The 18,288-nt window shown below is 26.1% G+C and overlaps 2 protein-coding genes across 2 annotated transcripts in view; one reads left to right on the top strand and one right to left on the bottom strand.

Annotated features, from left to right (window-relative positions):
- The window catches only part of LOC113388401 (dedicator of cytokinesis protein 9-like), a 21,527-nt gene extending 19,594 nt beyond the window's left edge, over positions 1 to 1,933 (bottom strand). The window contains exon 1 of the mRNA XM_026625784.1: positions 1,641 to 1,933. Within this exon, the coding sequence (XP_026481569.1) occupies positions 1,641 to 1,933 (293 nt within the window). The remainder of the gene's footprint in view (positions 1 to 1,640) is intronic.
- Positions 1,934 to 3,997: 2,064 nt separating this feature from the next.
- On the top strand, positions 3,998 to 11,966 carry LOC113388400. Its single transcript, XM_026625783.1, has 15 exons — positions 3,998 to 4,093; positions 4,180 to 4,290; positions 4,674 to 4,841; positions 4,898 to 4,975; positions 5,055 to 5,237; positions 5,536 to 5,659; positions 5,734 to 5,978; positions 6,621 to 6,760; positions 7,380 to 7,395; positions 7,885 to 7,995; positions 8,896 to 8,976; positions 9,048 to 9,239; positions 9,570 to 9,693; positions 9,768 to 10,015; positions 11,703 to 11,966. Exons 1-15 carry the CDS (start codon positions 3,998 to 4,000, stop codon positions 11,964 to 11,966), a joined length of 2,181 nt encoding a protein of 726 aa, XP_026481568.1.
- Positions 11,967 to 18,288: the final 6,322 nt, after the last annotated feature.

Raw genomic sequence — 18,288 nt, 5'->3', positions numbered from 1 at the left:
CAAGAAACAAGCATAATTTAGCGTTGTCTTGACAACGATTTTTTATGAGGCATAATTGCCCCCAGAATGTAGTCAAAGACTTGGGATAATCTCTATCATTCATTTCTATGCAATATTTTTTATAATTATTTCTATAGATATGAATTATTTGTTTATTCGTAAACAAATTATAAAGAAGGTGGAGATGGCTAAGTTATAAGGGTTGACCACCCTTAATAATTTTTTTAAAAATTTTTAGACCGATTTCTTTTATGTTGATTTTTTACAATTATATAATTTTGAAACATTTTTCTGAAATTGTCCATGCAAAGGTTACCATCAATAAAACTAGATGCATCAAATTATTGTTCGAATCTTGCATAATCAGTAACTTTAAGGATTGATAATACCATTATTAAAATTGATAATACCAATATATTTAGTAAAAATATTCGTAAAACTCATGCAATAGTGCGTAAAAATTATTTCATCATCTTCTTCAATAATATACAAATTTTCCTAACTAAAAATTAAATGTAAAAATTATTTCATAACTTTCTTCAATAATATACAAATTTTCCTTAAATTATTTATGTTTTCATAAATTTTCAATAATATTTGCTACAAATAATAATTACTGAATTTGAAAACAATAAATATAAGAAGATGTGTTCTAAACAGACGATTAAAACATTTTGCAAATAATAATTGATATAATTCTATTAAATATTCCAAATGTTTTTCTTTATAAATTTTTAGAATAAATCTAGTTCCGTCAATACAATACTAGCATAAACTGTCAAACTAATTTTTTTACCTTTTTTTTCATCAATTCATTTTACACAAATTCAAACGCCATCGATACAGAAGAAGCTATGTTAAATTTTGGAAATGTCCAAAAGTAAAATAATTTGACTAAAAATGAAATAGTTTTCCACAAATCGCTCACCAGAATATTGTAAAATAGTCAAAAAAAAAAAAATAAAGCATACAGAAAACTTCAAATCTTAGATTCGCCGGCACAGTTTCTAGATACAATAATAGATAATTCATGATTTCGCATTAAAATTAAACATGGTGTCTTTGAAACCATTTTGATTAACTGTCATTCAGAAACAAATTCAGAATATTGTAATAACAATTCTATATTTTTTCTTCAATCAGAAGTATCGAATTTCTTTGATAATTTTACAGTGTTGACCTCAACTGTCTTGAAAAGAAATTATAAACAAATCTCATGTTGTTTGGAAATTGAAAATAAGTTTTTAAGTTTTATAATTTGGTTACAATTTAACCAACCTAGAGCTTTGGCAAAATTATGACCATGTTTCAGATATTGTGGTTAACTTTTATCAATATTTTTCATTTATTCATTTAAACTTTGGACAACATTTCTCGGACCATAGTTAAAAAAATATCACATGAGCTCCAAATTATCAAAAAATAAGACTAATTGTTAAATTCTGTCGATTAACACCGTCGACTGTGAGATGTCCTTTTTTAAAAAAAATGTACTGAAGTATGTTCGCAAGTTTCATCAAAAGTTGGCGCATTTAATCAGGATTGTAAAATGGTAAAGTACTTCAAAATATTATTATTGAAAAATTTCGAGTAAAAATATAAATGACTTTTTCTAATTTTTTTAAGGTCAATACTATCACCGCGTTAGGACTTGACGTTGAGTTCTGGGACACCCTGTATATATCATCCTACCTAGTAATCTTTTTCCGGTTCTAGCGACTTCGGCTACGCGTAGACAGGCCTCTCTCAATCGGCCGTAGCAGGCGGCCAAAGCCTCGTAGTCCCTTCTACGTTCGTGAATTGGCAGTATGAGCCGATATAAGCTACCCAAAAGCTCGTATCTCTCCGAAAGCTCCAAGCTCTCGGCGCAAGCTTCTAGCTGGTCCAGAAGTTGCTGTTCTGTGTATTGGGTTTCATGGACACCTGGAAACATAAAATAATTATATTATTATAAAGTAATGAAGCATATTTGTGTCCGTAATAAAAATGTGAATTGTAGATAGATATTTATGAGAATAACTTAATTTTTTATGTTTAGAAACAAGTTTGATAATTCAACAATCCTCAATGATAATTATGCAAAATTTCCGTAGAAACTTATAATAATTGAATATAAAATGATAATATAAATTAATTTTATATTATCATTTTATATTCAATCATAATTAACTTCCCGAAGGAGAAGTTTATGTTTTCATCAAAAAATCCGATTCGCTAATTTCATGTTTTCTCGACGTCTCAAGCCATTCTGAATCGAATGAGATCAAATTTGGAAAAAGTATGTGTGTGTGTGTGTGTGTGTGTGAACAGACTTTTTGCCGTAAATCGACGTTTTCTCCAAAACGGCTGGACCGATTTCAAAAATTTAAAAGCCATTTGATGTATCTCGATGAGGACTAGCGTTTATTAATTTTGTGCGACGATCTGCCAAGCCGTTTCTTTGTAATTTGGAAAAAAGTGTTAAACTTTTCGTCCACATTTAAGCTCATCCTACCGAACCGATTTTAAAAAATCAAAAACTGTTCGAAAGATATTAGTGAGAATGATACTGATTAGTTTTAGGTGAAAATCTACCGAGCTGTTTTCTTGTAATTAACTGTTGAAAAAAAAATTTAAGCCGATTTTTATGGAATTTTTTTAGCGATATATACCATGGTCTTATAGAACTTACTGCAATATTACGGCCTTATGACAAATAGTTTGATTTTAAAGATTCATCAAAGTTTGAGAAAATGAGTAGCTCTTTTGACATTTGCTAAAATTAAAATTAGACTATTTACTTAGTATAATGATAGACTACTTGGTCTTGAACATAATAAACCAAAGAAGTCCTGAAACTGGTTCAAATATAAAAATTATTGATTTTTGAAAATTTGCTTTTAGAAAATACTCCGAGTCAAAGTGTTCGTTCGTTTCAATTATGTGTAATAAATCCACTCGGAATACTTTTAATGACTCATAAATTAATTTATTTTTTATTGATTAAGTCGATTATTTAAATATATCGGGAAGTTCATGTAACTTGCCTCAAGGCTAAATACCAAACCAACTAGTTATTTTATATTACATTACAAAAGTATATAATTAAACACATTTTTTGGCAACTGATAACTAAAGATATGAACATAATATTATAAAATTATTATTAATATTAATAAATGACTTTGACGTCATTGGTACTTCTACTGGTGGACAATTTACCACTAGGATGGTATCATTAGTGGATGATGGAATATCTATGAACTAGAAAAGAACCAAGTACAACTTTTTAGGAAATGCAGAATCAAGCTTGAACCAGAGATTGTTTAAATAAACGTCTTCTAGCAAATGCATCATAGAAATATGTATTGACAAATGAAGTTGACAAATTTGAGGAACAACTTGCTGGCCTTCCCACAATTTTCCTTTGATCGTATAAATATATTTTCAAAATTCATAAAAACTATACAAAAATTCAAAATTTGAAAATTCTCATGAATGTATTTCAAATGATTACATTCAGCTATTATTATTTTTTTGAATTGTTTTTAAAAAGATGAAAAAAACAACTTTGTATTGAGGCTTTGATGTCTTTTTATACAAATTAGGTGAAATTTAGGTATCCTAGGTAAGTTCATTTCTGATAGATGTCTAAAAAGAATATCAAAAAAGATACTTAAAGTTTAAGCTAAGGTAAAAATGATTTAGGAATCACCGATCTTAGAAATTATTTCAATTAATATAATGAAATTATTAAATTAATACAATGAAATTGATAAACATAATTTAATTATCTATGCCATTAATTTTAAACCCCTGCGATATTAGAGGTATATATTGAAACATCAGAACATCAGATATTGGCAAAATTTTTAAAATGTTGATCATAATATTTATGTTTTTTTGGTATTATGAAATACCATTGACAAAAATATTATAAAATGCCTTACTGACCTCAAATTACAACTTTTTAATTAAGTCATTACATTTATCATTAATAGCAAAATTGATTGAGAAGATGGAGTTTAAAGTATTTGTATTATTTGTTTTAATTCAAAGTTTGTCAGCCCAAACACCATGTGATAAAGGTTCAGAATTGTTACTCGTTTCAGCGGTATTTATAAACTTATCATAAGAATAATATTGTTCATCATGAAATTTAAGAATGTTTTTAGGAAGTAATTTTATTTATTTTTGTAGATGTTTAGACATGGCGAAAGAACACCAGAGCCTGAACAAATGGCTGTTTTTCCAAAATATGAGCAGGCAAAAAATAAATTTGAACCTCCTGGACTAGGTCAACTCACAGATGTAAGTTGATTGGTTGACATAATTTTTTCTAACAATATTGTCATTTTGTGTTATATTTTGTTAGAGAGCTCATCAATTTTGGAATTTGTTATTATAGTAGATATACTAATACTACAGCATTTAGTAGTCTAGAAAGACAAAAAAAAAATATTTATGTTATATTTTATTAGAAAAAACGTAAGTTTTAATATTTGTTGTTATAGTAGATATACTAATTTGCGATATATGCAGATACTTACTTAAATTACAAAATTTCAAATATATTCATAAGTCCAAAAAAATACTATAATATCAATCTAGATAAATTTATAAGCCTTCATTACAACAGTATATATATTTTTATAAAAAACAAATTATGTGATGAATTATTATTTTATTTTCAGGAGGGTAAACAAACAATGCATAAATTAGGTCTTAGACTGAAGAAAAAATATGCTGATAAATTATATGACAAAGGATGTGTTACGAGAAATCAAGTTAGAATGGAATCAACAAAATATCAACGTTGTCTGGTCAGCGCTCAGATTGTATTGAACGCGTTACTTGGCGAGGTAGATTTATAAAGACTTCAAAAAAAATTGAGATATAAAATTATTATCATTTACAGAACAGAGATCCAGCTACATTCAAATGGGATACTATGAGATATATAAATAATACATTAAGTGAGGAAAAAGAGAAGTTGGTACGATCATATGCTAATAACTTGATAGCAATTTTTATAATAATTTATATTATCATATTTCACTTTTTTCTATTTGTAGTTTAAAAATTATTATAAGAAAGAATGTCCGGAGTATATGAAACTCGTACTGGCCAAATCAGCACAAAATCAAGCAAAATTTGCTGTTTGTAGAGAACCAATGCAAATAATGGGAGGACAGCTTGGAGTGAAACAGCCAAGTCCCTTGTTAGTGTGGTATATGTACGAATTATACAGAGCACAGGTATGTCTATGTCAGATTCTCAAAAAAAAAAAAAATAAAGTTCTTGCTTTTCTCGTACAATAAGGTTAATTGGTCTCATTTATTTAATTCTACTCAATATAAATTTCATTGGTATTATGAATGACAGCTGTTTTCGAAATTATTTTTATTAGACCATTTAGCTAAATTATCTAGGAAAAAGACAATCATAATAAAAAAGAATGCTTTTTATCACAACAAATTATCTTTGTATTATTATTTATATGTTACTTTGTTCCAAATTAAATATGGCTAATTAAACTTAAATAAAATATTGCAGAAATGTACCAATGTTGGTCTTCCAAATTGGGTCGATAATGGTATGTTCAGCAAAATGGAACAATGCATTCAGAAATTTTTAGATATCGCTTTTGGAAGTGACGAATTGAAAAAATTATCAGGAGGTAAAATACCTGTTACTCTTAAAATAGCAGCTTATAAAACTGACAAATTACCATAAATATTTTTCGTTATCTAGGAATTTATGTGGACATGATGCTGAAAGAGTTCGACAGATTTATAAGCAATACAAATACTAATAAGGATAAACCATTGAGGCTCTTTTCCGGACATGACACCACAGTGGCACCAGCATTGGCAGCTCTAGGTGGTTCTCAAGGATTTACAAAAAATGGACAAGATTTCACTGTTGATATACCAAAATATGGTGCTGCTATCGTAACAGAACTTTATAAAGGAACAGACAGTAAACATTTTATAAAGGTAAGTTCTCTAAATTAATATTAGGTTGTCAAATATCTCCCTCCCGCTTTTTTGCTCTTTGTTTATGATACAAAAAGGCGGAAGGGAGATATTTGACAACCTTATATCAATAAAATTTAAAAAATTTGTTTCATTTCATGAAATAAGATGATAAAATTCGAGTGGTACATTTTCTTAAAAGATGGATGGATACATGTCGTATTCATATTCTTCAAGTTTGTATTGCAACTGAACGGCTAGGGTATAAAGTATAAATATTTTCAGCATTTTTTTCAAAATTTTGAATATTTATTACCATATTTGTATTCCACAAAATTTTATATTATTTGTAAAAAATATGCGACCTTTTTAAACATCGCCACGAAATTACAAGTTACCAACTTGTTCATATCTTCATGTTTTTCTAACACTATATTTTCTAGATATTTCGCATAAGTACAAATAAAATTTTATTACTTCTTATACAACTCGGTTTATCATTCAAATTTCGATTTATGATATTTTGTAAGAAAATAATTCTTTAACAAAAAATATTGTTTCCCAACAATTTCAAATAAAATGAATATGTTTATAAAAAAGTGATAATGATGATCCCCAACAATTCCTGTAATTATATTTACTCTTGATTTTCAATAATTTCAGATATTATATTGGAATGATAAACAAGAATCAGAACTAATAGTTAAAGGATGCGGAGGAACAAGCTGTTGTTCTTTAGAAAAATATAAAGAACTTGTGAAAAACATAAGAATAGAAAAGAACGAACTCACAAATTGCAAAATGCCACTAGGAAATAATAATTTTGGAAACAACTAAATTTCAATATATATTATTCATTTATTTCATATAATAAATGCATTATTATTATAATACTAAAATATTAAAATCATCAGAAAATTATAAATATAGTAAGAATTACATAAATATTTTTATACTATTTTTATATAAACTCGTTTTTGTATAAATATTAATAAACAATACGAGATACACTAAATTGAATTTTATTATTTCGCAACATAGTTATGCAACTATTTGTTTTGTTTGAATATCGACGCAATAAACTTATGATTAGGTAAATCATATAATAATTTCAACGTAGTTACATTATATTCAGTTTCTATGAGAGTTAGATTTTAATAACATGCAATAATGAAATTTATTTTTTTAATTTCATTTATTTTACTTAATATTTCATCAGAAGTTTTATCCAAAAAACAATGTTGGAAACCAGCTTCAAAATTAGTGCTAGTGACTGGGGTAAAAAAAAAAAAATAATAATTTGTATCAAATCTTTTAGTGTCGTTGATCTTAGTGGAAATGATAACATTTTAGTATTAAAAATGGTCACATTGTAATATTCTTACAACTTATAATTATAATAAAAAATATTGTCATATATAGAATAGAATTTTACAAGGTTAGAATAACAACTTTTAAATGATAAGGAATTTAAAGGAATAATTTAAGCTAAGACAAAAAATAATACCTAGAACTATTAACGTCGACATTAATTTAACAAAATAATTTTCTTCACAATTTCTTAATAAAAGAATAAAATTTGGTACTAAATTTTGCATATTTATCATTCAAAGTTTAATTGAAAATATGTTGTTTTCATGTTTAAAATCGAGGTGACTTTAATTGATAATTTTCTTTACAATTCCTAATAAAAGCATAAAAACTGCTACTAAATTTCGCATTGCTGTCATTCAAAATTTATGGAAAATATGTCGTTTTTTATATTCAACACTTAGTTATTGTATTGTTAGCGTATTTAGAATAATGTACTAATTTTATCAAAAAAAGCTTAATAAAAATTTTCTCTAACTTAGTATTTTCTACTAAATTTCTCTTTTTGGAACTATATTTCATAGATATTTAATATTTACCAATATTTCTCATTTAGATGTTCAGACATGGTGAAAGAACACCAGATCCAGAACAAATGCAAGAATTTCCAAAATACGAATACATAAATGATACTTTTAGGCCATATGGAGTAGGACAACTAACTACAGTAAGATCACATTTTTTAATTTAATTTTATCGATATAATTATTAAATTTTCATTAATTATTTTATTAATATTTTATCAATTCAGCTAGGAAAAAGCACAATGTACAATTTGGGAGAAAAATTAAGAAAAAGATATGCCAAAAAATTGTACAACGATCCTGGTTGTACAGAGATGACATACAAATGGAATCGACGAAGTATAAAAGATCCTTGATAAGTGCACAAATTGTTCTTCGAGGATTATTGGGATATGTAATTATTTTAATTTTATAAATATATACTTTAGGGTGGTCCTTAATATGGACATTTTCGAATTTCCTTGCTCCCAAGGGCTCAAATGGTTCCAAATTGATAAAAAACAATTCTCTCAAAGTTTAAGCTCTTAATGTTATTTTATAGATAGTGCGCAATTCAATCAAAGTTTTGTATGGAAATAACACAAAAAAAATTTCAAAAATTTAAAAAATGTTTTTAGATATAATTTAACAAACAAATGAATGAGTTTTATTAAAAATTTGTCGCTAAGTTATACCTAAAAATTTTTTTTTACTTTTCAAAATTTTTTCCATGCGAATTTCTATACGAAGTTTGATTGAATTGCGCACTATATAAAAGTTAATATTAAGAGCTAAAACTTTCAGAGAATTGTTTTTTATCAATTTGGAACCATTTGAGCCCTCGGAAGCAAGGAAATTCGAAAATGTCTATATTAAGGACCACCCTTATTTTAAAATTTCGATTTATTTTATACTCTTTATGAGCATATACATATATGTCCATATTAAGGACCACCCTTATTTTAAAATTTCGATTTTTTTATACTCTTTATGAGCATATACATATATGTTACAACATTTTATAATATAGAAAATGAAATGATTGAATTTTTTTTTTGTTGTAGGATAAGAGAGATGTGCTCAGAAGACGATGGGCTTCTTACAAATATCTTAATAAGACTCTTAATGCAGAAAAGGAATTTTTCGTAAGTTAAAAAAAAAACACTTATTTTATACGAGTATGTAATAATTTAGAAAAAATTAATTCAATTTTTAGTTGAAGTTTTATTATAAAAAAGAGATATGTCCAGCGTACTTGTTACAAATTAAGTCATTTTTTGATAAACAAGAAAATTTGAGACAAGTAAGTGCTTGCATGAATCCCATGGGCCTAATGAAGATAAAATTAGGTGTAGAAAAACCAGATCCTTTAAAAGTTTGGTATATGAGCGAATTATATAAAGCTCAGGTAAGAAAATAAATTCTTGTCCTTGAAGTAATACCTGCCAAAAACTTGAATTTTCTCATTTTAAACCATCGATAAAATTTTTCATTAAAACATTGACTGGAATCTAGATGTGTATAATCACTTTGGCAGTTGACTAGAATATAAATTTCTGCAATCGTAATTAAAGAAAAAACCCTATTTGTAATAATATCATCTATGTAGCAATTTTTATATTTGTAAATTAAATATTAAAATTAAAATCGTAACTAAAGAAAAAAGGAAATATTCTAATGAAATCTAAATATTAGTAACAGAATATTAAATTTTGATAAAGAAAAATTTCTACTTTAGGAAAACGCTAAAAAAGATCTTCCTGAATGGGTGGACGAAAAATTATTCCAACAAATGGATTTGTGCATATATCAATTTTTGCAAGTGGCTTTTGGTACAATTGACTTAAGACAACAATCCGGAGGTACACCACCATCATAAAAATCCATCCAAAATATCCATTATTAATTATTAATATCAATTTTATCCCTTTTATAGGAATTTACGTAGACATGATGTTAAAAGAATTCAACGACTATATAAACCACAAAGACAAATATAGATACCAAAAATTGCGACTATTTTCTGCACATGACACCACAATTGCACCAGCTGTAGCCGCCTTAGGAGGCCACCATGGTTTTACCAAAAATGATGAACCATTTTTGGTTGATGCACCCAATTATGGTTCCATCATAATTACCGAATTGCATCGAGAAAAGAGGAGTGGGAGATATTTCATAAAGGTAAGGGAAATAAATATTAAATTGAGAAAAACGAAGTAGGAAATATTTTATTAAGGTAAGGAAAATATATGATAATTAATATCTCACAAGGGGAACCTCAGGTTTACTTTTCTTGGATTTTGATGAAACTTTGCATGGTGACAGTTTATAGTAAAAATGAATACTGCAAAATATTATAGGCCTAGGAGAAGTGGTTTGATTAGAAAAAATAATTAACAGATTTTATAATAGGCAATTCGTTCAGATTTAAATTGTATCTATAATATAAAAATACATCGCAAAATATGTTGGTAAGCGCAAAACTCAACAACGCCTAGACCGATTTGGCCAATTCTGTTTTTAAAATGTTCGTTCAAGTCTAAGGATGATTCTTACGTCGACAAAAAATCGAATAATTACCAGGAAAACCCTAAAAACAGCACTTTTCTTTTTCACATACAAACGTTAGTATTTTCATATTTTTGCCATCAGATACGGAATATTTACTCAAGTCAATATGAGCGTTTTGTATCTAAACTTTTTTTACTGTGCTCTAATTTGTATGAAATATTGAAATTAGGTTTATCGTACTCTCAAGTTCAAAAATGAAAATAATTTAAACTCCTTTGCCATTTCCCGGGGGGATGACATCCCTGTCAAGGGTGTAATTTGATTTTTTTTTTCAAAATAACGTCGGAAAAGAACTAACTATAAGAAAGAAATGTTCTATGTTTTTCAAAAAAACAAATACTCATCATTTTATTTAAAGCAGTTGTACATTTAAGTCCATATGGGTGGATGTATATACATTTCGGTATAGACTGTAGTATAAAAAAACATAATAATTTTTAACTAATTGGTATATATCAGTATAGATTATTATTAAAAAATTGGAACTTTTGAATTGTAAACATAAGTATAGGACAACGACTGTCGGGTTATCTAGTATATTTATATATATATATATATATATATATATATATATATATATAAATATATATAAATATGGAAGTCTTGCACTTTTTTGAAATATTAAATGTAAATAAATCAGAATATTTCGAAGAAAGATAATATATAAGGTATTACATAAAAGGTCAGAAATCTCACCTTTTCTAGATTATTAATTTTAGATTTTAATAGTATAAGGTGAAAAACATTTTTATCACTAGCACTAATTTAAACACATGAATAAATACATAAAAAATAACAGAATTAAAAAATTGTTAAATATTCATTTATAGTTTATCAAGCTCAATTGTGTTAGAATTAAATAATTAACAATTACCAAATTCACTAAAATGATTTATTGTATGACTCATGCTCATGCTGGTAGAATTCTTTATTAAAAATTTTGCATTAATAAATTTTTGAATAAAACAGGTGAAAATAAAAATTATATTACAATTTATAGCCTTGAGGTTACACAAAATTGGTATTGATATTAAAAAAATCCAAAAAAATCCAGGACCATAAAAAACTATATAGAAATATGTATTGGCTCGTTAAGTAAAAATACGTTTTTCTCTTCTAAATATTTTTAAGTAAGATGAATATTTTTCTAGTTTAGTTCAAATGAAAAATTGAAAGAATTGACTTGCCCAAAATTTTCTACTTAATTTGAGTTTGCGAACTTTTATCTATTATATGACTATATAGGCTTATGTATCAATTATCAATTAATACTATTACTATTTTTTTTTAATTTTAGATTTATTACTGGAACGACAAAAGAACCTGTTGTCCAACCCAATTAAAAGTCGAAGGATGTAAAGATCCTTCAACAGGACGTTGTTATTTAGATAAATACCAAAAGTTAGTGAAAAATATCAGAATTGGAAAGAAAAGGCTTCTAAAATGTGAAAAACTTGCTCAATTAGTACTACCTCAAGTACTTGAGCAAATACAAGCAGAAAAAGCAGCTAAAAAATCGTGCAAAAAAGATGAATCAACAATAACACCTAAAGATGAATAACTTTCAAGAATTTTTTAAAGGCATTATGTGTAAATTATTTGCAAATAATTTACATCAAAGATATTAACGTCAGCCTAATGTATTTTAACAGCTGTTATAAGATTATGAAATGTAATATTAAGTAAACAAATATATACATAATTTTAAAAGCCATAACGTGAATTCAATGTTTACTCATCACTATATGACATAAATAAGTGAAATTGCGAATGCATTTGAAAATTTTCATTCAACAAATAAAACTCCTCAAAAAATGGAATTCGAATGTAAAATCATTTGGTTAAAAATAATGATAAAAATGACGTGACAGATTTTAGTGAAAGACAAGAATTTTTTTCAGAAATTCGTATTAAAATAATGTTTGGCTTATAATTTTTTTTTTAAATTTCATATACCATTTGGATTCTTTCCAAAAAGTAAAATCTTTACGTTATATACATACTTTTAGCTTTATTGCTAATAAATGCAAAACTTCGTAAAGAAATATGTAATCGTACAAAAAAAATTTCTAGAACAACGTTTGCAGGACCAGCTGGTATATATATAAATACTTTTTTTTTAATTTACAAATTTTTTTCTGTGTAATTCCATTACTAATTTTAAAAGATTTAGTAATTAATTATCGATTCAAAGTTAACAGATATTTTGTTTTTACGAGAAATGTCAATTTGACAACTCAATATATAATTTCTAATATTTACAATTGATACTTCTAATAAAGTTTTTTACTAATAAATATTTAGTTGTGTTTTTTTTATTATGTATGCTTTGCAATGTCTCTATTAATTATAATAAGATCAAGGAAATATGTTTTAAGGCATTTCATTAGGGAAATTGGTAAGCAGATAGTTTGTAAATATTATAAAAAAGAAAATAATTTCCTTTTCGTCACCTAAAATTACTAAATTTATCAAAAAAGCTCCATTTTAGTAACCAAAACTATAAGAGATCGACTAATACTATCTTATAATACCTAGAAAAAAAATGTCTATGATATTTTAGAGAAAACATTATTTTCTTTCTAAATCTGTGTCCAAGCAGATCTTATTTGATTTTTACGATAGAAACACTTCAAAAAAATTATTTAATACTTTTAAAATTATTAAAATAAACACCAAAAAATATTTATTATTTATAAAATTATCGCAAATACAAAATCATCTTAAAACATTTAAAATTATTTAATATTTATAAAATTATTACAGATCGAAAATTATCCAGCAAATGTGCTAAAAATAAAGATACAGAACTCCAGTTGGTGATTGGGGTATGTATTTTAAAATTAAAATTTAAAAAAAAATCAGCAGTTTTATTATTTATTTTGTTATTAAAATTTATTATTATTTAATAGATATTTAGATTCAGTTTTTAATTATAGAAAAAATATTAAAACATTTCAAGCCTAAACAAAAAAAGATGTTTGAAATAACCCACATTATAAAGAATGTAAATAAACTTTCAACTATCAAGAAAAATATGTCTATATTACTTGTTTTAATTAATTATTTTTTTAAAATAAGCTCGACGAGAGGAAACAATCAAACTCTTGGTTATCCAAACCAGTCCCTTGTTTTATTACAACCTTGGTCAGCTCTAAATCAAGCAGTATGATATCAAATTTCCATTTGAGATTCATAGTCATCAAAAAATATAATCTCAAGTAAAAATCAATCGCCTTTGGTGGATATTGCTGCAACACACACAACAATCTTATTTATACATATATACCTTATTACTTGGCCAGCTCGATATCAAGCAGCATTATATGAAATTTCTAATTGTAGTTATAAATCGCAAATATAATGTCAAGTGAAAATCAATCAACTTTGGTGGGCAATACACACCAAATATGAAATTTCCACTTAAAGTTACATAATCTCAAGTGAAAATCAATTGTCTTTGGTGGGCTATACACACCAATCTAATTTATACATATAGACTATTACTTGGCCAGCTCGATATCAAGCAACATGACATGAAATTTCCATGATGATAGAGTTTATTTTCCATTATGATAGTGGTTTAATTATAAGACGTAATTATCAGATATATTATAATAGACAATTGATTCAGATTTGAATTGTATATAAATGAATGTGGAAGTCCTGCAGTTTTTTGAATTATTGTATTAAAATCAATAGAGAGATATTTGAAGATGTTTACAATATAAAATAAGTAAAACTTTATACAGACAGTTAATTGAAACTAAAAATGTCTAAAATTATATAAAAAATCTAATTTATACATATAGCCTATTACATGGCCAGCTCGATATCAAGCAGCATGATATGCAAATTAACTTGAAGCTATAATATACATCGCCAATATAATCTCAAATGAAAATCAATGATTTATTTATGTCTTTTATAGATGTTTAGACATGGAGCAAGAACACCAGATCTAGATCAAGCAAAATACTTTCCAAAATATAAAGAGATCAACAATAAATTCGAGCCTTATGGACCTGGAGCATTGACAACAGTAAAATAAATATAATTACCTAAATGCAATACAAACTACTGCCAAAAAATCAAAATATGACTTTTAAATTTTATACCAACATTTTTTATATGAAATGTAAAATAATTTTTGGAAATAGCTTCAATGACACAAATCCTGGTTCAAAATGCAACTGATATCTTTTTGTTTCAAGATTTTTCACAAAATATAAATAATGCAAAATATTTAATCTCATCAGAAATAAAAATATCTATTATTCTGATCTTGTAAAAGCAACATAATTTCTATAGGAAATGCAAATGCAAAACTTGGAGTATATCCTTCAACAACATATTTTTTGTTTTAAGATTTTTTCATGAACCAATTCTGCCGCATAACAAACCAAAGTTATGGCAAGGCCATGTTATGAAGAACTTTCCATACAAAATATTGACAAAAGCCATGTGATTGTTGTTCAGTCTGGCGTTTTTCTCAGGCTTTCAGATAAAAAACCTAACCTAGAAACCGCGCAAATGTCAAAAAAACGATCTAAGATAACAGGGTCTTTCTGACCCAGCTTCATAACATACGAGACACGTTGCAGTTTATGCGTAAAACGCCTGAATGCACAGCAAATACATGACATTTTGACAGTATGATTCAGTAGCATAACGTATGGGAGTTGAAGCATAATATGGCCTTGCCATAACATTTGTAATTCTTCCAAAATCCAAACAAATTAGATGTATGTATATAAGATTTTTTTCAGGTAGGTAAGGAAGCTATGTACTATTTAGGACAAAGTTTGAGAATGAGATATGCAAAATCTCTTTATGGAATCGAAACTTTTGAAAGAGATCAAATAATTATGGAAGCTACTGATTATCCAAGATGTTTGATTAGTGCATATTTAGTATGGGGAGGACTTACTGATTCGGTAAAATTATATTATAAAAGTAAAAAAACAATTAAAAATTTACTACATCACTGTAATATCCTTCCTTGTTTATACAAAAAATAATAAAAATAAAAAACAAATGTTAATCAATATTAACCTCCTGAAAACTAGTCTATCCGTCGCTACGCAAATCTATCCATATAAAAATATGGGAAAATCATTTGTTAGAATTTTAACAAAACTTTATACAATATTTTATATAATTATTTATCTTGATTATTTTTCACATAACTGCACAATTTAATAAATTTTTATTAATTTATAATTTTAGGACAAAGATAGTTTGGTCCAGAAAGATTGGAATAAATTCGAGAAGCTTAAAGACTTACATAACAAGGAAAAAGAAGATTTGGTAAGTTAATATTTTAAACCACAAATACATACAGTTTCAAATTTAATACAGTCATAATGTATAAAAATATTTATTTTTGTAATCATTAAAATGAGACAAAAAAAAACGATTCTAATTGCTATTTCTTGGGAGGAGTGACTAGGGCGGATGCCATTATGGAGTGCAAAAAATAGTATAGGCAAAAGTTATAAAGAAATAGTAAGGCAAAAAATCTTCCTCGCAACCAATTTTATAACATTATTGACAAAAAAAAGAATGTAATGTGCTATATAATTCTATACAATCAAATTAAATAAAATTGTAAAGATAACTTATAAAATGTATATGACTAAAGTACGTGTATACAAAGTCAACAAATAAACAATGAAAAAAAACATATATTTAAAAAATAAGAATTGGCTGTAGATAATACCTATATTATTATTAAGTTGAGGGATTATTATCAAAATAATGTGTATATTGTATATACTCTCGTTGAAATTCTAATAAATAAATAATGTATAATTAACAGGTTTAATTTTTTTCAAATATACTTTTCATGGTAATTTTTCATTTTTAGTTGAAATTTTACTACGAGCAGCCAACATGTGTAGCTTTCATGGAAAAATTAGAGAAAACTTTAAAAGATCGAGAATCTGATCTTGGTGTATGTTTTTCTTCGTTTGATTTAATGAAGGAAACTTTGGGAGTCGAAAAACCGAATCCGTTTCGAGTTTGGGAAATGTATGAAATATATAAAGCCCAGGTAATAAAAATATACTTTTTATATGTATATTTATATATGCTTTATTTTATTCATTTAAATATGATTTTGAATAAATTTAGCATTTCTAATGTCATTTTTACTCTCAAACTTTACTTGTTGTCCATATTTCTGGAAAGGTGTAAAAATTACTTTAAAATAAAAAAAATGTGAGTAATGAACGAATCAATACATTTATGTGTTATGTAAAAATATCATTCTAATTTTTTTTAAAGTAATTAAATTTTTAAAACACACAAGTGAAGATAAGTTCCTAATAGATTTTGTTGTATTTTGAGCTCATCTCATTAAACCTATTTTTTATCTAAATCTGAGTTGTTTTATATATTTAAATTTAAGCGACAATTACGGTTATCTTGTGCAAAAATTATATGAAAAAAAAATTTTGATCTACTGATGATTTGTCATAATATTTTAAGTATAAAATTTTGGTACAATAAAGATTTTTAAGAAAAAATTTTTGCTGGAAAGACCATTGAAGACTATTTATGGTTTTCAGATGACGAATAATTATTTTTTCAAATGATAATATTTTCTATGAAATTATAAGAATCATATATAATTATGAACTGAGTAACTCTTTTGTTAACTAAATATCATATTTTATCAATATTGACCTATTTTCACTTCCTAAATTTTTAGTGATTCATTTAGATTAGACTAATTTAAAATTATGTTGTTATAAATAATACATACAGAGAATTTCTTCTTTAGATTTTTTAAAAAAATAATGACAAATTCCTGATTTGTTATATAAAAAATGTGTCTTTTTTCAATTTTTAGAAAAATGCTAAAGTACAATTACCATGTTACATCACAAATGAAGTTATGGAGAAAATGGAGCAATGCATCGAAAACTTTTTGCAAATCACATTTGCAACGACTTGCATGAAAAAAATGTCTGGAGGTAATAAAAAATCATTTCAATAAGAAATACTATGAATAATTTTGTTGTATTAAAAATTTTGTTCCAGTTTTGTTCGATAATTATTTTACGGATTAAAAAAATGAATTGCTTGCTTTAGCTATTACGTTAAAAATTTTAGTTCATAATAAATTTTAAGTAATTTTGGAAATTTCTTGAAGAGTAAAATCCATCCTGAATGTTTCTCTTAGTCTAATTAAAATATTTTTTAGTAAGTGAATAGTTTCCAAATCCAAAGACAAAATATTTATTTCCTTAATTTTTTCTAATCTAAACTTATAATTATTTTTGTCATTTTTGAATTTCATAAATTGTTGTTTTTATAAGATTTGATTCTTAGCTTATATTTTCTTTCATATTTTATAAAGTGTAATTGAAGGAATTATAATAGATATAGCATATGTACGACTTTGACAGTGGTACGACTTAGGCAACTTTACCACGAAATTGTAAACGTATACATACTCATATAAACAATTCTATTTATCATTATTAATGATATAATTTATTATAGTCAGATCAAAAATATAACCAAAGTACGACTTAGGCAGAGGTACGACTTAAGCAACTTCACCATAAATAAATATAGTAGTCTTCAAATTTTAAACTTTTTTATACTCATGTAAAAAGTACTATTTTGACAGCACCAAAAGAGGTAATTTATATTTGTCAGACAAATTATATGCCGGGGTACGACTTAGGCAACTTTAATGTAAAAATTGGGACCGATTCTGCCTCATAACAGAGAAATGTTATGGCAAGGCCATGTTTCATACATATGCTACTGGATCATACTGAATACTTTCAAAATTCATGTATTTGCTGTGCATTCAGGCGTTTTACACATAAACTGCAACGTCACTCGTGTGTTATGAAACTGGGTCA

This window comes from Ctenocephalides felis, unplaced genomic scaffold, assembly GCF_003426905.1.
Source record: "Ctenocephalides felis isolate EL2017-DRISC unplaced genomic scaffold, ASM342690v1 CF-g0.4_SCAFFOLD_03572, whole genome shotgun sequence".
Taxonomy (NCBI): Eukaryota; Metazoa; Arthropoda; class Insecta; order Siphonaptera; family Pulicidae; genus Ctenocephalides; species Ctenocephalides felis.
The sequence above is the reverse complement of the archived record's forward strand: the minus strand, read 5'-3'. Positions and strand labels throughout refer to the sequence as shown.